A 23,518-nucleotide genomic window follows, 5' to 3' on the forward strand; every position below is an offset into this window, starting at 1 on the left:
GAGGGGGCAAGTATGAAGAAGCCTGCTCCTGCTTTTTTCTTGGTTGGATTAAACAGTCACCTGCCTTAGCATGCTGCGATAGTTTGATTGTTGATTAGTGCAGCAAAATAGACATTAGTCCAGTCACCTCAGTAGTACACAGGATTAGTGCAGCATTGGTCCAGTGGCCCTTAACAATGGGTTTCAAATCACATTGATTAAGATTTGTACAAATTCAGCACACCCAAAATGAGATGTAATATTGCTCTTCTTGACATCTCAAGTTATGGAAACTTTGAAGTGGCTCGGAATACAGCACACTGCTTTGACAAAATGGTTTGTCAGTAGCAAAATTAAGAGTAAAGCCACCAGTCTATGTATCCCAATAAATATTGAAATAGGTTCACGTCTCCAGTAAATATGAATTCATTAATTCCTTCTTATACATTCCGGTCACTTTAACATATATCCTTGGCTGACAAAGTCAGTATCATAACTCTACTGTAAATACAAACTTCTACAGTAAATACAAAGATTAACTTGTTCTAGATATAACTTGTAGCCTTTAAAATAGCAGTGACATAAAAAATAGCAGTAAAATAGCACCTAGGTATTACCTGCATTGGAGTAGAGGGTTGAGCCAAACTCCTCCTTACTCTCTGACTCAATAAAAATATACAATAAATGTTTAAAACTGCATTTTGAAATCATTAACAACTTGGAGTTGTTTGCAACTGTATAACAAGGTTAAAGAGCATTAGAATGCTGTGGAATACTTTGCCATTACCATTTGTTATTGTTCAAAGTTGGTGCCAGCATCTGAAAGAGAAAAGAGAGGAGAGTTCAGTGCTTGTTGCCACAGAAGTCTTAACATTGCCTGGTCCTCATTTCAGATGGTATTTAACAGCTCTATACTCTTATTTAATATATGTGTTCAAATGCTCAGACGTACTTAGAAGTGCACCTAGATGCATGTTCCAACATTCACCTATATATGAGTATGCTCAAAGTTGGGATGGGGGTAGGAGCATGCATGGAAGGCTTCTTCCAATGTGCTTGTACATGTTGCTCTCCCCTCAGTCCTCAACCCTCTCCGTGTTGAGTAGCACCAGAGTGGTGTAATGGTTAGGGTGTTGAACTAGGACCCAGGAGACCAGCAGGCCCGGCTCTAGGTGTAGTCCCGGTGGTGCGGGGCGCCAGGGCTCCGGGCCGGCAGGTGGGGCACTGCGTGGCAAAGCCGCACGGAAGCCGTGCTATGGGGGCACCGGAGCGATCTCCGTGCCTCAGCGCCAGGGTGCCCGACCTGCTTGAGACAACCCTGGAGACCAGCATTCCAATCCCCCCTTTGCCATTTAGCTTAATGGGTGACCTTGGACCAATCACTGCCTCTCAGCCTAACCTACCCGACAGGGTTGTTGCGAGGATTAATTTAGGAAGGGGAGAACCATGTACACCACCTTCAGTATAAAGTCTTGCACAACCTGTTTCAAAGTCCCAGGTTTTGTGAAGAGTATAAGCACCCTGCAGACCTTCCCCAGTTAGCATAGGGAAGGTCAGGGACTGAGCCCTCTACGACAAGGTGAAAGGTGACGTAGGAGGCTGCAGGGTGAATGGCAGGCCAACCAAAATTGCCTTCCCTCCTCTTCCAATCAGTCAGTCAAAAGATCTTCAATGAGTGGAAGAACTGCAATTCCATATTAGTGTAATTAGACATATATGATGCAGGAGATCTCCAAAGCAGAAGATAGATAGGAAGTTTATTCGGCTTTACGCCCATCATAAAACACAACACAACAAAATAAATCAAATAAAACAGCGGACACATTCAAGCCACAAATAATAAAACACAATTCACAGCTCACAAGGACAAATATTAACAATTAAAAAGAACAGTTTAAGATAATGATTAAAAATTTAGGCACTACGCTAAAATCAATATCAGATGTCATTATAAAAAAAAAAAGCAGAAGGAAATTGTAGAAAGCCATGTTGGCCCATTAAAAAAATAATCCAAAAGAAACAGTGCAGTAATATCTTTATGAGGAAACTTGAAAGTTTGATCACTTTTTGTGACCTTTTAGATAGCTCTTAATAAAGATAATGTCTGACTGTTTCTTTTGTCTATGAGACATGATATCCTTTTATTGCCAAGGTGACAACTCAAGAGAGGTTATGACACTGGGTTTTTGTATGGCATTTGAAGCACAGACAAGGCTCTTTCAAATCTCCCAAGAGCTCTGGCATGTCTTAACAGTCTGCACCTGCAATTTTCCTTTGTAATAAAAATTAAACCCTGTTTTTTTTACTGCTCTGCATTTCCTCCTTAAATGTACACCAGTGAACTCCATTTATCAAAGAGTATGTCTTTTACAGACTGTGTACTGGGGACTTAAGCTCTTTATTTACTGTATCTGGAAGCCTTAGTAAGCTAGGACATCTACAGTATTTCACATTTATTTATCTGAGCTGTAGCTTAGGATCAGGTGGCAGTTAAGTCAATTAAGGTTATTCAAATGCATCTAAAATGTTGCTTAATAATTCAGAACCAGTTTGCTCTGTTTAGAGTATTATGCTTTTTTAAATCCCTTTAATTAGTCAATTCCAACAGCAGTTTAAATAAACAAGAAGGGGGTACCTATCTTTCTTTCCTCCCTTACAAAACAGTAGTTAAAATAAATTTAATTTGACTGAAATAATATAGTTCATCCACTCAAGAGAAGGATTTAGGCTGGTTTGGAGCCAGATTGTGTCTAGCGATGGCATGACTATAAAATATAGGTTAAGGATTAAAAACACTTCCGCCTTCACCCTTCTTCCATTTCCTTGGTTTTGTTTTTGGTAAGAAGCAGGTGTTGGTGTTGTTTTGTACAATTTATGCACTAGAGAGGGGAGCTTGATGTTGCAAGCAAGAAGCTATATTGCAATGTGTATCATATTTCTGAATACAGGAATTGTGTATTTCTGAATTAGTCTACTATCCACAGTAGCCATCAGGATACCTATGGAAGGGAACGACTATTTGCTGTTACTTGTCTCTAATACCTGATATTCAAATGCCTACTGCTATTGAATATGCAAGATTTGTTTTTTTTTGTTTTCATGACTAATTGTCATCAATCTAGCTTCCGTAATTTTGTTGATAATTCTTTTTAAAAGATCCATCTGTGTTAGTAGCCAGAATAACAACTTGCATTAGTAATTTCCAGACATTTATGGGGGGGAAAGTTTATCTTTATTCTGTCTTGAACCCACTACCAATGATCCCAGACATACTTTTAGTAACATGACAAAAAGACAAATCTCCCTCTTCTATATTGACACTTTTCATAATATATGTCTACACAGAAGTAAGTTCCAATGAGTATATGATTGCAACCTGCCACCTTTTTCTAAATTGCTTCCAGAGCTGAAAAGAAATATTGAATAGTCTAAGCTGAGTGCTAAATACTCAGTAGGCATCTTAATTTGACAGTTCGTTTCTCAGAAAATGACCAACTAAACATGTTGAACACAACATACAGCTGTCTACAAGATGAAAGTATTCTGTTCAAATGCACCCCCAGTCTCTTCTCTCTTCCACCCACCCCCAATTTTCACTATGGTCCTTTCTCTCAACTGGTTTCAAACTTTATTTGATTAGTGTGTTGTCTGATCATTCTCAGACAGTGCTGGGGGAAGTTGCCTCTTTGGGTCACCTGTTAAACAATCTTGGGGTGTGTGCGTACAGTATGTGTTATTTTTTTCTCATGCTTAGCTTTTATTTTATGAATTTTTGCTAGAAGAAAGAAAGTGTAGTAGCAAAATGCCAAGAAATAGCCTTGGCAACATTAAGATATTAACATTGCTGTGTCTGCTAACTAGAAAATTTAATGATCTCCTGCTGTTTTGGTAATTGGACAAGTAAATGCATCTTAATAAGGCTCTGATCCTCAAAGTGATCCTTCAGTTCTAGCCCTGTTCATTCCGATGGGGTTTGCACTGCCAGAACTCTTTAAGAATCTGTAAATTGCCACTCCATTTTTATATACATGTTATTGATTTAATCTGTATATCAGTCAGTCATATTGTAGCATCTGCACGTCTTCTGTTCACCATTCTAAATGTTTTAGAAACACTTCCCTACATTGATAATTAGAAATGTGCATTCAAATTAAAGGCCAATCCCTTCATAGCATATAATCTATATTTAGTCCTCTGTGTCTCAAACTCTGTTTGGTTTGAAAACATTCATATATAGCTTTTTTTCATAGTTCAGCACAGGTACTTTCACTTATGGCTTCAGATATTCTCATGCTCATAAAATTGAGGGAATAAAATATTTTCTTAGCATCTTACAATGCATATGTGTTAATTGTTAAACTGAAATAATTCACAAGCCTATAAAGTGAGTGCATAGTGTACTGACCTTCAGCAACCCACAGAGGAAAAAGTTACACTAAATCTAATTCCATTTTAGAAGCACTCAAAATTCACAGTTGTCATCGTCATTATCAACATTCCTCAGCAAAATCATTGTGCCAACTGTTGTCCTTGACAACTGTAAAAATGAAGTGCCAGTGTAAAGTTTCCAACACATAAACATATTCTTTTGGTTAAATTAATATCCCAAGCTTCCTCCCAAAGGAGCTCAGGGTGATAAAACATAAAGATGCACAATAAAATAGATGGATAATAAAAGTTGAAACACTGTATAATTCTACTAAATATTTCCTCCAAATACTATGAAAAGTCTCAGTTTTCAAGAAACGGGGGGGGGGGGCCTCTTAAATCTCTCCAACATCTCATATGAGGCTACTCTGGTTCTTCCCATTTTGTCTTGTCACTAATGCTTACAATGTTCTATTTGTCGCAAAAGGGTAAATATCTTGTAACAGAAAACAAACTTTTCATCTGAATAGGTTGTTAAACTAGACAAAATGTTTAAAGGAATTTTCCCTTGGACCATCACATAAAGGACATTTCACTAGATTCTCCACCTGTTTCAATTTCCAGGTGCAAATCCATTGGGAGATACTGTAGGTATCTACCGTACTATCCAGAAGGCATAATCTACAGGTATAGGCCTTCTAGAAGTGCCCAAAATAGAGGGGAAACCTTCTGTTCTTCTAGATTTCTACATGTGCCAAAATGCCCTTTAAGTAGTTTGCAACTATAAAATCCATCCATAATTAAAATACACAATAGAAATTCCATCGAGCATTAAAATATCCTAAATTAAAAATTATAAACCTTTTAAGAAATTTATTCAAGCCTAGGTGAATAAAAGACAGTAGTACCAAGTTATTTGCATACATTGAATCAAATGTTCCAGCCATGTGTTGCAGGGGAGCATGCATCCTAGGTTTCCAGTCTATGGACTATGTCACATGTTTGGATGTCATTTACTGTATGTAGGATAGGTGTGAATAGGCAGCCTGGCTTTACTCCTCTATTGCCCATCATGTGTTTGCTGAGATTCCTCGCACTATACCTCACTCCTTATATTAGGGTTGCCATATTCCCAAAGGTGAAAATCCAGACAAAGTTGCTGAGATTTGGGGGGAAACACCCCCCCAAAAAATCATTTTGGGGCTTTCCTTTTATTTTCCCTGCTTATTATTTTTTATTTTAAAAAAATAGCTCTACTTGCCATACATCCAGGTTTTCCTGGACATTTTGCCAATTCAGCAAAAATCCGCCTGGTTGCCATTAAGCATAGCAATTTCAGGATGTGTCCTAAGGAATAGAGCAAATGTGCTATAATTTCCCCTGAAACCTGTTTATTCCTCCTAAATCCTTTTCTATGACCCATGCTTATAATTTTTGGCCAAAAAAACATTTGCACAACTTAGCTCACACATTTGCAAGACTGACTGGTCTTAGTGGACTGATTTTCAATAGATTTTTATCCCACATCAAAATGTGACTTTAAATCAGTTGGAGCTGTCTCCTTCAAAAGCTCACTTCTGGTAGCACTGTTGTAAACTAGACTTCCCCAACCTGGTGGCTTCCAGGACTACAGCTAGCATCTCCATGACCATTGCTATGCTCGCCATGGCTGGTGGGATTTGTGAGTCAAAAATCTTTGGTGGTCACCAGGTTGGGGGAGGGGGTATTGTAAGCTGAACCGTAATGTAACCAATTTGGCCACAACGTTCCATGCCCATTAGGGAGGGATCTGTCATATTTTTTTCCCCAAAAAAACCACACCTTTCATACCTAAAATAATGATTAAACACAAAAAGTGGCACCCAAATTAGACATCACCACCAGAAGCTCTGAAGACTCCAGCAGCTGCACTGCCAGATGACATCACAAAATTCCACAGCAACCAACTGAAAACAGTCATTTTGCAGCAACAAGGCCCAGCTTTTTCAATAGGCATTGCCAAGCAGGGAAAAACAAACAGAATAGGGCCTTTCACGAGCGGGGGGGGCAGGGGTGAGGCACAACAAAGGGAGGGGGACACATAGCCATGGGGGGGAGGACCCTGAGTCAGCCAAAGCAGTGGGGGGTGGGTTGGGACAGAGTAGGCCGACCGCCAAAACGGCCATTCCAGCTCCAAAGCCCAAGCCCAAAGCCTCTCCCGGCAGCTGCATTAATAAACGCCTGGCAGCATTAGGCAGTCGTTCATCATTTCCCCCAACACGCACTTGGGGGCATGGCGAGGGGTTTTTGCTTTTTAATTTAGTGGGCGTTGTGTCACATGCGAGGCTACGGCGGCCATTTTAAGTAAGGGCAGTCGTGCCCCTTTTAACCTAGGCTTTATACTACCGATTGCCAGCCTCTGCGTCTTTAAAAAACAACAACAACCATGCACTTTCTCTCAGTTTAAATCCTCCCAGTTTAAATCCTCAAACCAACACCACATCCTACATTCAAAACACCTACTCCAAAATTAGAAAATCCAAATAACCAAAACAAACAAACCACAAAACACAAAACAATGCCCAAATCATACAATACCCACCAAAATAAATGACAACCCCAAAAATAAAGTTAAACAATAGTAACTTCTGCTTCTCATGATCTTATTTTATATATGTGTATATATATATATATATATATATATATATATATATATATATATATATATATATATATATATATGTTCACGATGCGTGCGCAGTAGCCAATGCATGGAGATACAGGGGGGAGGGGCCAACACTCCCCAGGGACAACAGAGGGCTCAAACAAAAGTGCATGCTGGGAAATAGAACCCAAAAGCTGACAGTTCCTTCCCCAAGGGTGGGGGCCAAGGTATGGAGAAACAGGGGTGGGGCCAACACTCCCCGGAGACAACAGAGACGGGGGTGGGGGAAGGAGGGGCTCGATAGCTCATGGGTCGGGACAGAGTGGGGCCAGTCACATGGATGTGCCGTGGGGGTGGGGGGGGAAGGGGGATTGATAGCTCATGGGTCGGGACAGGGTGGGGGCAGTCACAGGGATGAACCAGGGGGTGGGGGAAGGAGGGGGCAGGACAAGTCATGTGTCCGGACAGAGTGGGGGGGAATCACAGGAAAGAACTACAGCAACGCGTGGCCGGGCCAGCTAGTACAATTATAAAACAAAACAGTTGACAACCATAAAACAAAAAAGTGTAAAAACATTTTAAAACATTTTCTTATATAAAACAATACAAACCTTTGGAGACTATTTTATATAAAATCAAAGTGTTGCGAACCATTATTATTGTTATTACTTGCCCTTCACCCTAAGGTCCCAGGGCGGACTACAGTAATGATTTTCCTAACAGTAAATATTTCCCCTTAAAGAAAGGGCTGTCTTAATCGAATTTCCTCAAGATGTAACTGTATTGAAGTATTATAATATTTATTTTTATTTAATTAGAAGAAATATAGATGATTGGTCATAGACTTACATGATTCCTAGTCTTAAATTTCACACACACACACACACACAATTTGAATAACCCAGTTGTTTTGAAGTGTTGTATTATGACCAGCACATTAGTACACATTATATATTTCTTTTCCCATTATTATTGGACATTTCACAGTGCCAATAAAAACCATTGGCAGATGAGTGTTGCTGAATCAGATCAAATTGCACTTCTTCAAAGTGTGTGTTTATTTGGACCCTTGTTTGAAGCTCTTAATTACAGAATCCTAGTATATGTAGAGATTATTATTTTATCAGACAAAATGAATTCACTGTTCTCGTTTGTGTCATACTGAGATAATACAGATTTTGAAAAAGATTTTGTCCTTCACCAGGTGTGCATTTAAGTGATTTTCACAGCACTTACACCTTGATAAGGGGGATTAGGAAAGAAAGTTAAAGGATTCTTTGTCCACTAGATTCACCAGAGTAATTCAAGCATGTGTAAATGGCAAAGGAAGTTTGCCTGCTTGAGAACAGAATCCTGTTCTAGGGCGTGAACGAAAGTAATGCGTATGATCCTTGTTACTCATGTTTGACTTACAATAGTTGTATATTCCTATCATTACTTTAAATGACCTGACTAGGCTGCTTGCCATTATTTCACTTTACATTTTTCTCCTGTAGGAAGCAGTAAATTGCTGTTGTACAGGGTGTGAGCATTTGGTGTTATGTGCAGGGTCAGCTAAGCTGAATATGTAAATACGGGTTTGGAGAGGGTGAACTCTATTAAGAAATGTATTGGAATACAAAACCACTATACTGATAGAAACCCTAGAAAATCAATCAGTCATTCAGTCAATCATGTATTTGTATGCTGCCTTCCCAAAGTTAAAACCATGCTCAAGGTGACTTAAAACATACAATTTTTTTTAAAAAAATACAAAAATAACAAAAGCAGTCATAAACAATAAAGAAAACATCAAAAGTACACAACCAAATTGAACAATTTCCATATATTCCATATATATCATGAGCCTGAATAAAAATACAAAAATTTAATATATATATATTTAAAAACCTAATCAATACCCCAACCCAAGAAAACACTGTGGATAAAGTCCACAATCCACTGAAAGTGACTAGAGACTTTCTGTTGGCTTCTAATGGTATCACTGTTTCAGCCATTGTAGCCTAAATAGCTTTACCCAGAGGTATGGTGCTTCAAAATGGAATGGAGCTGTAACATAGGGAGCCATATTCTGCTGGTTATTATCTGCCCAACAATGGCGATGAACTATTCTCCTAGCAGTTTTAGTATGATTCTGAACTTTCTCTCTATTGATTTTCCCGTCAATGCAAATGTTTACCAGCATCTTACAATATAGGTACGGTAAAGGTAAATAACCCTTGGGCAGTAAGTCCAGTCAAAGGTGACTATGGGGTGCAGCGCTCATCTCACTTCAGGCCAAGGGAGCTGGCTTTTGTCCACAGACAGCTTTCCGGGTCATGTGGCCAGCATGACTAAACCGCTTCTGGCACAACCAAACACAGTGACGGAAGCCAGAACACACGGAAACGCCATTTACGTTTCTGACAGAACGGTACCTATTTATCATCTCGCACTGGTATGCTTTCGAACTGCTAGGTTGGCAGAAGCTGGAACAGAGCAACAGGAGCTCTCTCTGTCATGGGGATTCAAACTGCCGACCTTCCGATCAGTAAACACAGCGCCACCTGTGTCCCCTTCTTACAATATATGATACAATGGAATGATAAGAACCGGGATAATTTTAGTTACTTTAGTTGATAGTACATTGTACCCTTAAATTATTGAATACATTACATATCTACTATTTGAGTAATTCTTCTTTATATATAAATACTATTTAACCATCAGCTTCAATGTTTCTCAAACTGGGGTTCCCAGCTGTTGTTGCACTACAACCCCCCATCATTCCTGGTCACTGAGCTAAATATAACACCCATACAACAATGTTTCTTGGATGAAGAGGGAGAGTGTGAAGGTTACAGCCAAATCCACAGTGAAGAGGAAAAGACCATGTGTGACAACCCTTCAAGTGCCCTAGGAAAGCCAGAGACTAATAAGAGAAATTTAAAATTTAAGGATGATTCTCCCAAGGTTGACTCTACTAAGATGAGGTCTTTGGACAAGCTGCAGGTGGTCATATCTAATTGGCTAATAATGAATCCCAGTGGCTCACTGCTAACTGAGGTTGAACTGTAGGCAGAAATAAAAGCCATTTTAGAGATGTCCCTAATATTAGGAAATGGCTTTTGATGTAAATATTTGAGCCTTCAGAAGAAATGTGGTAGTATTGAACTTAATTTTCAGGACTTAGAAGTGTGGGATAAATTATGGTGTTTGATTTACTTGTTTGCCAACAGAGAACTGTTATTTGAACTAAGAGAATGTAAAAATAACTTTGCAGGGCATCAGATCAGAAGTACACACACACACACACACACACACACACACACACACACACACGGTATCAGGTATCAGGAAGTGGTGAAGAGGGCATGGGAGGGAAGAAGACCATGTTCATGAAGACGGTTCTTGCTGTCATCCTGCATACAATTTCAAGAGGAAAGTACTGCCTGAATATGCCCAGGCATACCGGTAACTTGTTTCAAATTCTCCTTTCAGTTGTTGCTGCTTTCAGGTTTTTTGCTTGCCATCTAAAGCCTATCTTTTGGTCAGAGGAGTGATAATAAAGCTTCTGTTTTCCATGCTAAAGCAACATATTTACATACTACAAATAACAAAGTAATGCTGCAGACGGGATCTGGCGTGATAATTAAGTACAATGGCGACCCATATGAACAGAAAATGCCAAGCAGCTAAAACAAAGCAACAACAGCTTTGTTTGTTGACAGATGTAGGAGCCATATTGTTAGTTAATTGGGTAATGGTGTAAACATTTGCAAACTCTGCAGTCCCTAGGTGAATTAAAAAACCAGCAGGCGCACTGAAATCAAGGGTGAAAAGCAGCAAACCTCCTCTTAGCACAGGTACTCAGCTAACCTCCAAAGTTGAAAACACTTGAGAAAAGGACATCGTTGATAGTTGTTATTAAGGGTAACTTGAGTTTGTAAACCCAAGAGTTCCGATTAGGATGTGCATCCTTAATTACACTCAAGTGAATAGTAGGTTTCCATCTGGTTACAGTCTGGAGGATAGTGTTCATTAACCCAGCCTCGCTTTTCAAACCAGTTTTCGCCTGATACACAGAAGACATTCTCACTCTACTTACCTTTCCTTGCTTTTGCAATAAAGGGGTTATGGGATTTGGAAAGTGAGTGGATTTAATTAGATACAGACTTGAACTGAACAGAGAAAGCAAATTGCTTTTCTCAGGTGCACGGTACCTCTTGTCCAAAGAATGGTTCAGCACTGTAGCAGTGAAATGCTAAAGGCTTTAAATATGAAACAAAAAGCTTCATTAGTAGGCTTCTGTAAGTGCAAAACAGAATTCAGAGTCACAGTAGTTTTATAAAACATATTTTCTAAGATAGTTTCTTCCCATTCATTTTAAGTGGTATGTTCTCTGGAAATAATACTTTGTAGAAAATGCTGTATCACAAATCCTTTTTAATGGCTTTTAAAACATTTTATAATCTCAAGCATTCATGGTATGGTGTTATGACATATTTATGTATGTGGTGAAATCTAGTTGGTGTCATTCTGCTGACAAAAGGCATGCAACAGGGAGGAATAGAAAGTTAGGTGCTCCCTTCCCCTCCTGAAGACCACCACTCCATCTGAAATCTGCCTCGGAGGGTCCCCCAACCCCAGAAAATTCCCTTCCTCCCTGTTCTGCTGACAGATGCCTTCCATCAGCAGAGCATCACCAAGTGCAACAAGCAGTATAGAATTTAAAATACTAACCATCTGAACAAAATAAAATCAATTCACTTTTAAAAACACAGAAAAATGGAATGGTTGAAACAAAGCTAGAACACCAGTAGAGGGCTGAGGTGTGATAGAACACTAGGAATAAGACTCAAGTAACAATGGTATGGAACTATTTTTTTTCTGTTCACAAAGAGGGACTTCAGCAACTATTGGAACTTGCTTTGTTCAATAATGCACCCTATGTGGTTGCACGCTTGAGCCTTTGATTGCAGCTAGATATTCCATACCACAATTCACTGCCCATGTACAGCCTGCCAGTGAAAAGTAGTTTTGCATACAGAGTATGAGGGGGAAAGGGGGGAATGGAAATCTGGTCTAACAAAACATGTATTTCATGTTTTCAGGTGAGGCCCTATCCTAAAAGCTCAATTTGTGATTGCTGAGAAGTTATACTGTATACTTCTACACAAAAGTGTCCATGCATATTGTAGTAGAGCTGTGCTCCTTTCTAATGTATGTGTTTCACTAGATAGCAATTGTTGGTAAATCATACAGTCTGGTTTCACAGGTGTGGATAAACAATTAAATCACTCTCCTATTATGCAGTAGAGTTTCCAGTAATATATCTTTTCAAGCCCAGATTTTAAACTTGGAAAATGTAATCCTATCTAAGTACTATTGGGGAAAGAAAGTCAATGGAATTTAAGCATGGAGTGAGTAGAAATGGATTTGTCAATTACTGTACATAGGTGAAACGCTCTCTGCAATGCACTGCAAAATCAAATTGCAATTATTAGAGGATGTCTAAGCCATTTACATATTTGAAACACCAATTAAATTAAGTGAATATTTTGGGTCTATATAGAAAAAAGTGCTAGGCATGTCATTTCTGTCCTGTGTACCTGTATGATTCCAATAATCTCATAAACATAACATCTGCATTGACAAATGCTGATAGATTCTCTAAATAAATAAAATAAGAGACCTTTTGCCAGGTGATACGAAATGCAACTTACAATAAACCCATCTTTCTTGCAGCCCATTGCAAATATATACATATTCTTATGTATGAATTGGTCCTATTTTTCTGAATGTTATAAGCAAAGAAATAAAAAGTCCCTAAAATAGTTATCAGTCTGCTTTTGAAAATGTATATGACGGCTACCTGTACTTGTTTTTTCAGTTTTTTTCTTGTCTTCGCAGGTGAGCCAGCTGGATCCAAATAAATCATTACTGGAATTAAAATTGTACCCTCAAGAAACACTTTTCCTAGAGGCAAAAGAATAGATCGAGCCAGATTGGAGGACTAAGAAATTCTTTGATAATGAACGAGGCACGGTGAACGCTTTATCCAAATCACCGTGTTCTGTCATGTAACTCAAAAATCAATGTCACAACTCTGCCTCTTTCAAGAAGCCGGGAAGGAAGAATAAACATAGCTCCTTAAAAGTTTTCCATACATGAGTATATGTTTCCAACCTCATTTAAATGAGCAGAAAAGAAATATTCTGCAGTAAACACTGAACACTATGACTCTGTTGCTCACTTACCATCTGGCTTTTGTTATAATTAATGCACTGTTAAAATGTGAGTGATTGTCAAGTAGAATTTTTACTCCTCAATTACCCCCTTTTCACCAAGAATTCTTGGACATTTCTGCCTGTACTTTTGACACTAGAATACTGTATATTTGATATCTCGGTGAACCAGTGCTCTCATACATATGCATTTTCTTCCTGTGTTTGAATTTCTACTTTACCACCTAATTTTTTTAAAAAAGGCAGAAAATCAACACATGGGACATTTTCAGCCTTGGAGATTTAACAGTATTATAGTAGTAGAAAGCAGAAACCTTTTTTTGTTTTGTTTTGTTGGTACTTTCTGACTCCTTTCATAAGATGTAAGGTTTTGTTTGGAGAATATAGTTTGACATATATGCAAGATATTTATTTACCTTTTTTCCCTTTTGAATCTCAGTTCCAATTCAGTTTAGGGAGTACTTTCCATTACACTGCAGTGTGCTGAACTGCTGATGGTGTGAATATCTAAATAATGTTCAGAAATGGGCCAGTACTAAATAACTGGTATCTAGCTGATAGTTCAGTAATAAGTTGATATTGACTACCAGTCTCTAAAAGTGTTTCAAATAGCAAACACACATTTTATTTTATTTTTTGCTCATCATTGTAGAAGAAATTACAGGAACCCTTCTCTCTGCCCCTTTATTTCCTTTTTGCTTCCTTTCATTCTGGCACTTGTTTGTATTCCCCCCCTGCTGTTTTAAAGCACCTTGTTTATTTCACCAAACAATAAAAAAGTAAAATTACAGTGTATTAAGAAATCTTCCTCATTGCATTTTCATTATTGATCCTGAGTAATGTGTACCCAGGGAACTGGTTCTGAAGCCTGAAGTATACAAACCAAACCAACTATACCTGCTGCCTAACATTGTATCAAAAAAAATTTATAAGCTTTTTGTTAAAAAAAAGCAACAAAAATCTAGGTGTAGGGTATAGCATTCGAGAGCACCGCAGAAACATCAGCTACTAAACAGAACATAATATGAATCAGAAACAAACTTATAAACATTGTCAGTGGTGTTCTACTTTTCAGAAAGTTGGATATATGAAATTAGTCTATGATTATTAGGTGGCTAGTAAAGCCGATATATTATTTTTTACCAAAAATGCAAAATGTGGAGGGGGGAGTCTTCTAAAACAATTACGTTAGTGAATGCACACAGGACATATAGTGATGTATTCATGTCAAACTAACTATTTCACGCACGACCCACCCCCCATCCTACAGTACATGAAACTCAACATTAGACAATATGGAATGTATTGGGAAAATCCAGCTTCTTACCTTAATTGAAAAGCTATACAAGTTGCAAACAGAAGTAAGAAATGTAAAAGACAAATTCCATACATAAGTAGGAAGAATGAAATCTACTCCAAGTTAAAAGTCCCATGCAGTTTAATTAGAGACAGTTAAGGTCATGCTTAACCCGTCCAATGGAATTAATGGAACTGTGGTCTACCACTTGTTTCTGCATCAAAATTCTCTCTGAAGCAAGTAGATTCTGAATTGTGCCCTTAATTAGCATTCATCTGCGAATGTTCATTTAAATTGTTGTCAACCATACTTCTAATGAGTGGGCTTGCTGAAATATTGATATGCATTAGCATGGTTTGCACATCACATTAAAGGTTTAATGTGAACATGCAGCATGCTAGTGCATGGTGCTCAAAAGTTCTTGCTCTGTTCCTCTCCTGCTCCTGCTGCTGCTGTGCCACTATGAAACAAGCCAGAGTGACTTGCTGTGACATCCAAACCTAGCTTCATGGTTTGTTTCTCTCTAAATTCTGGCTTGTTTTCCAGCAGTGTAGCAGAAGCAGAGAGAAATTTTCCAGTACTGTACTGTGCACCAGCACACTGCATGTTCATTTTTATGTATGGTTTAAAGTGATGTGGAAACCAGATCATTGTATAGAATATTTTTTAAGTTACCTTTATCTTATATAATAAGTTTCATTTGTGAGGTCATTGTGCTGTTTTTATCTTCTTCAGCTTTATTTCTTATATTTTGGCTACACATTTTCACTTCCCTATTAATTTATTAAATGTAGTTTAATCTTCTTGTGACCTATTTTATCCTATGCTTCCGTTTTACCCATCTCAACATCAACATTTGTTTACTTACAGTATTTCTTTTCATCTCGCATGATCTCATACTCAAGTTGCAAATGCACCCAAATGATTGACAGGAATAGCAGTTCGAGGTTTTAAAGGTAGTTTCCTATACTCTTCCACAACTTGATCTGAATTTGTGGATATGTTTATGCTGTGTGGTTGGTTGGTTGGTTGGTTAGTGAATGTATACATCCAGCATGAAATTGGCTGTAGGCTTCTGTTGTGCCAATTCAGTTGTAATTTTCTCCATGTAAAACTAATTCTACCTGCTGTTCACTTTTGAGTCTATGAGGCATTGTCTTGGAGGACTGCAAGAATGCATATCTTCCTATTAAAATAAAATACTGCTAATGATTGATTTATTCCTAACATTTGGATTTTTAGGGAACACAAACTTCTGTAATCAAAGGTCTTCACAAATATGGGCCCATAATGCTGCTTGTTGTTCATGTAGCAATAGTATTTAATGACAATTTTATATGTGCCCATTTTTTCTCTGTTTCAAAGCCACCGTAATAGTCACATTTTCTTTGCTGATATCAATTCACCAGCCCTTTATATTCAATATGCAAGCTGTTATCCCCACCGAACTGTTACATTGTTACAATGGATCATATCTTTGATTCCACTTTTACATTGGCAGGTCCCTCATATTAATGGATTATCATTAATGTCTTGAATGCATTAGTATTAAATCTTAAGGCATTACTGTTGTCAATTAATGGAAACTTGTAAGAAAGTGTTCCTTTTTGTGTCTATTATCCCATTCAGTATGATGGGGAAAGGGGGGGGGCTCCCTGGCAGCAATGAGTGCTGCCTCCGATGTACCTCCTCATTTTTACATTGATGTTTAAACTGATATTAGAGATTATGCAAAACCCAAATGTCTCCTCTGTATTCTCTTCACCTACACTCTTTACATTGAATGGGGGTGAGTTTTTATGGAACCGCCTTAAAAAAAGAAAAGATGTAGCAGAACAGGACAACAGCTTTCATAAATTGTACTTTTTCAGTGACATTAGAAACATTAAATAAATTTGCAGTTACACTGAAGTTTATACTAAAATATAATTTACCTTTGTCTTGGAAGAGTCCATCATTGTTCTTTCATTCCTCTCCATAACTAAGAGAAAGAATAGTTACAAGTGTGCATGCACACGAAAGCTCATACCAATGACAACCTTAGTTGGTCTCTAAGGTGCTACTGGAAGGAATTTTTCTATTTTACTTTTATTTTGTTAAGAGAAAGAATGTCTCTTTTTAAAGATCAAACACTAAGTAGTCCAGGGATGAACAGTGTAGCCTTCCTTGTGTTTGATGGGGCTTTTGAGGGCACAACGAGGGTATAAGTATAATATAGTGTATTCCCATATACTTCGGGTTTGTTTCTAATTTTTATCAAGGCAACAGTTTGGCATGTTAGATCTGGGCTGCAGTCCAGCTCTACTTGCACATCACTAGTTCTGCACAACTACTTCTTTTAATTTCTAATAAAATATGTATCATACCTTTCTAAATGTGTTTTTACTTAAAACAGTTTACAAACAAGTATTGTGATAAAAGCACCATTTCAGTGTGCTGGACACAGACAGGAACATGCATCCACATTTACATACAAAGACTCAACTAGACAGTTCAGTGTGATATTTGCTTACATCAACTTCCCCCTTAAAATAATGTGGCCCATATACAAGTAAACAGTTCTGCCAGTTGAATGAGTTTTAGCCATGTAGTGGAACTTCCTTGCACCCCTTAAATCTGTTCCATCCCTTAAATCTGTTTCCCCAATCCTCCAGAGCAGATTTACAGTGTGTGCAAAGAAAAAAGAGGGCAGGAAGTTCCACTGTGCTAAAACACTGACTAGTGCAACTGCTTAGTTGGCTACTCCCCCCCCCCCATACATTTTTAAAGGGCACAGCACTGAGAAGAAAAACGCTGGAGCCTCTGGAGCCCAACAAAGCTTTTAAGGGCAATTAAGACAGTGGCTGGGGACGTGGGTGGTGCTGTGGGTTAAACCACAGAGCCTAGGGCTTGCCAATCAGAAGGTCGGTGGTTCAAATCCCCGCGACGGGATGAGCTCCCGTTGCTCGGTCCCAGCTCCTGCCAACCTAGCAGTTCGAAAGCACATCAAAGTGCAAGTAGATAAACAGGTACTGCTCTGGCGGGAAGGTAAACGGCATTTCCATGTGCTGCTCTGGTTTGCCAGAAGCAGCTCTGTCATGCTGGCCACGTGACCCGGAAGCTGTACGCCAGCTCGCTCGGCCAGTGAAGCGAGATAAGCGCCACAACCCCAGTCGGTCATGACTGGACCTAATGGTCAGGGGTCCCCTTTACCTTTTTAAGACAGTGGCTGCTACCATAGGTGTAGCCAGGATTTTTGTTAGGGATGTAGGCTTTTGTTGGAGGGCAGACCCTCAGATTTGTATTGATTTTTATTGATTTAGAGGGGCAGCTCCCCGCCCCCGGCTACACCCATGGCTGTTACTGATGATTTGTCTAGTGCAGTGGTGGCCAAACGTGGCCCTCCAGCTGTTTTGGGACTACAATTCCCATAATCCCTGACCACTGGTCCTGTTAGCTAGGGATGATGGGAGTTGTAATCCCAAAACAGCTGGAGGGCCAAGTTTGGCCATCACTGGTCTAGTGCTTGTGTTCTCATTGCCAGCCTGCTCACAGCCATCCATTCCCAGTGCTACTTCTCAACAACATCCATCCTGCCCCCCCCCCAGTAGGTTGTGGGGAGCATCAGGGTACTACCGGGAGGAAAATCCAGGGGGAAGCATGCCCTGGTCCCTTCAAATATTTGGAGGGCTCTGATTTTTTGCAGTGCAGATGTGTATCCACCTTTGCATGAGCCTAAACCTGCTTTCTTGCACACATCCCTTGCTGACTATGTTTCAAGAAACTGATGTCCTTGGGGCTAGCTTGTTGCAATCTTCTGCAATACTCCTACATGTACTTAAGTAGCAATAAATGTGTAATGGCAACTGGTCAGTCTAACTCACCAGTACAGGCATGTGCTTCGGAACTCATTCTGGAATTCTGCATATCACAAGCCTGCCACCTATTCCAACGTACACACCATCAATTCTCCTCCTACATTTTCTGGTGTTTTGCAAATAAGTGATGTTTTAACTGAGCTTCAAGATGCACTCAGAAAATGGAGTGTGCATCCACTCAGAATTGTTGCTATCTTGGTATGGGCCATTTAATATTAAACAAAGTCCTGCATTAAGTTCAGCTCCATGGAGGGAAAAATGCGTATTTTAATAAGAGGGCTAGGCTTTTATTTATTTTATTTGCTACATTAGATTCCACCTTTCTTCCCTCATGTTACTCAAGATGGCACAAATGGGTTTCCCAGAGGAAATCTTCCATCAAGCCACTTGACAGAAGTGAACCTGCTCACCTTCCCTTTGTGCCCTAAGCCACTTTACACAAAGTTTGTGCGCAAGAGGTTGGGAAAATGTTTTTCCAACACTGCACAGAAAGTTGCAAATATGTTGCAGCTCTAAGAAAATACTTCTACAGTATGTGTTTGTATAGTTCCACTTGCTCAGGGGAGACTGGTGGTTTTTTGTACATTGGCTACACTTGTATAACTTTGTGTCAAAGACATAAGATTATTGAACTGAGAAAAAGGAAGCCGAACTCTTGACTGGCTGCATTAAGAAAATTCCATAGGCAAGTTATTTCTCTAAAAAGGAGGCAATGGATGATTGGGGGAAATGAAGGAAATGAAAGCTTGCCTCTGTGAGGGAAATGAAAGCTTTCGAACATGTATGTATTTATTTCAGTTATTAATTGCTTTTCAGGATCAAGCTATCAAAAGAAGAGAGAGACAAGAATTTTTTTATTAAAAAAAACTAGAATATCAGACAAAATAGGAAGCGTTGAGTGGAGGCAGCAAATTGATTCATGAAAGAAACTGTTAAAGCACCTAAACAAGAGGTAACCAACAAAGTGCCCTCCAGATGCTGTGGACTGCAGCTTGACCACTGGCTGTGGCTGATGAGAGTTGCAGTCCTAAACAGCAACACAGCAACACCAAATAAGCTACCTCTGACCTAAACTCTTTTAAAGAAAGGCAATAGTAAAAAGATAAGATTTGAAGGCTTTATTGAATACTAAAACTTAGTGGGCCAAGTAAATGTTAACTGGAAGAGAGTTCCATAAAGTGGAGCCACCACTGAGAAAGCCCTGTCTCGTATGCTCATCAACCGTGCTGATTTCACAATAGGCAAACATGGCAAGACCTCTAATACAGATCTTAGATTATAGGCAGGGTGCAATGGATGTAGGCTGTCCTTAGGTAACCAGATGGCAAACTGCTTTAAGTTTTTAAAAGTTAATACAATTGTTATTTATATTTACATTGGAGATATTATTGAATAAATTAAGAGAAGAGGAAGAAGTAAAAGGCATAAAGGTGGGGAAGGAAATTTTCAAAACGAGAGCCTTCGCAGATGATGTTATAATAACGGTGGAAGACCCTGAGACCAGTATAAGCAAGGCATTGGAGATAATTAATGAATTTGGGGTAGTATCAGGGTTCAAATTAAATAAAGAAAAAACAAAGTTATTAGTAAAAAATATGCAAGAAAAAGAGCAAAAGGAATTAGAAACCAAAATTGGATTAAAAATTGTGAATAAAGCCAAATATTTAGGTATAAATATAACGATGAAAAATATAAATTTGTATAAGAATAATTATGAGAAAGTGTGGGGCGAAATTAGAAGGGATTTACAAAAGTGGGAAAAATTGCAATTATCAATATTAGGGAGGGTCTCAATAGTCAAAATGAATATTCTGCCAAGGATGCTGTACCTATTTCAAACAATCCCCATTATTAGAGAGGAAGGATGCTTCGAAGTCTGGCGAAAGGATATAACGAATTTCATATGGCAAGGAAAGAGACCACGGATTAAATATAAATTACTAACAGAACGAAGGGATAGGGGAGGGTTCTCATTGCCAAATTTGAAACTATATTATGAGGCAGAATGTCTAATTTGGATAAAGGATTGGATTAAATTGGGTGAAAATAGAATTTTAGATTTGGAAAGTTATAATTGTAGATCCGGCTGGCACGCGTATTTAAATTATGAAAAAGAGAAAGTAAATAAAGAGTTTTTAAATCACATATTAAGAGGGGCATTATATAAAGTGTGGAGGAGATATAAGAGATTTGCGGAACCGCTGACGCCTTGGTGGATATCACCAATCGAGGCATATGCCATTAAAAGATTATATAATGAAAAGAATTGGCCAAGGTATAGAGATCTAATAAAAGAAGAACAAGGTAATTATAAATTGAAGGGATATGAAGAATTTAAAAAGTTAGGAATTAATAATTGGCAATATATACAGTTAATCAGTGTTTTCCAAAAAGATAAAAAATTAGGGTTTACAAAAGAAAGTTCCAAATTTGAATTAGAGGTCATCCAAAACAAAAAGAAAGTATTATCTAAAACATATAGCTTACTCTTAAATTGGGATCTAATGGAGGAGAGTACGAAAGAGGCAATGATAAAATGGTCAAAAGATCTTGGCCATACAATTACCATCGAACAATGGGATAAGTTGTGGGGTCAGGACATCAAATTTACAGCTGCTAACAATTTAAAAGAAAACTTCTTGAAAATCTACTACAGATGGTATTTAACACCTGTGAAACTGGCGAAGATTTATAAAATCAAATCCAATTTGTGCTGGAGATGTAGTAAAAAACCGGGAACTTTTATCCATTTATGGTGGGAATGTGAGGAGATAGTAAAATTTTGGAACAATATACATGAAGAAATGAAAAGAATGATGAAACGATCAATATCAAAAAAACCAGATATGTATTTATTAGGTTTGTTAAATGAGGAAATCCCTAAAGAAAATATAAAGGTTTTCCTATATGCCAGTACAGCTGCAAGAATGCTAATAGCAGCAAATTGGAAATCTGCTAGGATACCATCAGTAGAAGAATGGATTAATAAATTGAGCGAGTATTTACTACTGGCAAGATTAACAGCAGCTGTAAGGAATCAGTCGAAGCAGAAATTAAGAAAGGAGTGGGAAAGCTATGATGAGTATATGAGGAAACATTGTTCGAAGGAAGATATGTTAACATGTGTAGACTAGGGGATATGAAGGGAATAAAAACAAAAACAACTAATTGGGAATTTAAATAGTAAAGTGGAATTATATTGGAAGAAAATGCACGAGTGAGTTCAAGAATGGAAAAGGAAGTCGAAATAGTGCGGAGGGAAGTATAGAGGGGAGGGGAGGGACAGGGAGGGTAAAGGGGGGTTGTATTTATGCAAATGATGGATTTTAGCTCATTTAAGTTTGTTATTTCTTTTGTTGTATATCTTGAAATTCGAAATAAAGTTTTTTTTTAATCATAAAAAAAAAAGTTAATACAATTGTGTTTATATTGCCTCTCTAACTGCCAGGAAATTGAGGATGAAAATAGATCAAATCTAAAACCTATCAGCATTGCTTGGGAGCCTTTGTCTTTTATATACACACAACTTGCAGGAACATATTTGCATATTAAGATTTATTTTAATCATTTCTGTTTTTTTCATGGAAAGAGCCTGTTGCTTTCAATCTTGCTCAGTTTCATAATGTTACTTTTGTTTAGCCATTCAGTGTGGATGTTGCAATTTATATTTGTATCTAAACCAATAGGTTTGGGGATGTGCTTTTTTAAGGGGTTGGGCTGAATAGAAATTATTGTGATATGTCATATGGGTCCCATTTGAATGTTATTAATAATCTTCTGAAATGCAGAACTTACTTGTATTTCCTCTAGATGCTCATGCTAACCCCAAAAGTCACTTCTCTCTTTCACAGAAGCCAGACACATTTTGGAACCCCAAAAGTCCATTAGTGAAGAGGCCTGTCCAGACTGCAAGTCATTTATTTCTGTTGGCTAATACCGGTAATACCAAGTGCCCATCTGAAGTCTTAAAAGCAATGTTCCATTTTAACTGTGGTGGGCCTAATCTCAAAAGGTTTCCTCAGTCTATCAGAAAGGCCAGATGGCTAGACATCCACGCAAGACACCCTTCTCCTTTGGATGAAGTCTGATCAGTCCCCAAACCCCCAAAGGCAACCCCACTAATCTGTCTAGTTTTTAACTACCAACACCCTTAGAATTTTCACCTCAGTCTAAAGTGACTCTCCTACAGTTCAAACACCCCCATCCAACTACAGCAAACCAATGAAGTTTGCTACCAAGCCACACAATCCTCATATTGCACTTGGGAACCAGTAAGAAAGGAAGAAAGGGAAAGGATATAATCTGAACTCTACAAACCTGGCCAAATATGTATATGGTAAACAACTAGGGTTGGCCCAAAAGATTTTGCTGCCAGATATGAAATGCTACTTCCCTTACTAGAAAACATTTCCTCTGAGTTCTTTATCACATAGCAAAAATCAGAGATAAGCTCTTCCTGGCCCAATTTATGTGCCCTTTGAGACATTTGATTGAATTACAAGTTAACAGTTAATTATTGATGTGAGGGTCACTAAAATTTGTTTCCCTACACTTGCTTAAACAGAGAGAGGGGCTTGTGTCAATTTTACAGATGACACACATGTATTGTGTGAAACATGGGATTGCTTACAAGGGATTGCCCTTGAAGGCTACTGGAAAATTGCAGCTAGTCCAAAATGGAGCAGCCAAATTAATGTCTTACATTAGTTTCAAGGGGCATGTACTTTATTTATAATGAGCCCTTTTGCATATACTCCTAGCAAGGGTACACAAACATTAATGGGTGTTTGAACACCTTACCTTGCCCCTCCCCAGTACCCTCTCAAATTCCCTAGGTCAGAAGAAGGGGAAAATGAAGGCAGCAGAGCTTCCTTTCCTGCCAAGAAGTGCACTGAGACTACAAACTACCATGGAGCAGGAAGTTTGACTAGATGATTTTCAAGGTCCCTTCCAAGTAGACAATTGGAATTCTAGTTATTATAGCCACCTCTGGTCTCCCAGAATAGAGGCAGCATGCTTATGAACACCAGCTGCTAGGGAGCAATAGTGGGAGAGGGTTATTGCTCTCTTGTCCTGCTTGTGGGTATCTTGCCATTGTGGAAAAGAGGATGCTGCACGAGACAGGCTTTTGGTCTGATCCAGCAGG

At 38.5% G+C, this 23,518-nt stretch overlaps 1 protein-coding gene across 1 annotated transcript in view; it reads left to right on the top strand.

Moving 5' to 3' along the window:
- Nucleotides 1–14,017, top strand: part of FAF1 (Fas associated factor 1) — a 172,505-nt gene extending 158,488 nt beyond the window's left edge. Inside the window, exon 19 of the mRNA XM_035122849.2 lies at nt 12,884–14,017. Coding sequence (XP_034978740.1) covers nt 12,884–12,967 — 84 coding nt within the window. The 3' untranslated portion in view covers nt 12,968–14,017. The remainder of the gene's footprint in view (nt 1–12,883) is intronic.
- The last annotated feature ends 9,501 nt before the right edge of the window (nt 14,018–23,518 follow it).

The sequence above is a fragment of the Zootoca vivipara genome, chromosome 7, assembly GCF_963506605.1.
Source record: "Zootoca vivipara chromosome 7, rZooViv1.1, whole genome shotgun sequence".
NCBI classification, from domain to species: domain Eukaryota; kingdom Metazoa; phylum Chordata; class Lepidosauria; order Squamata; family Lacertidae; genus Zootoca; species Zootoca vivipara.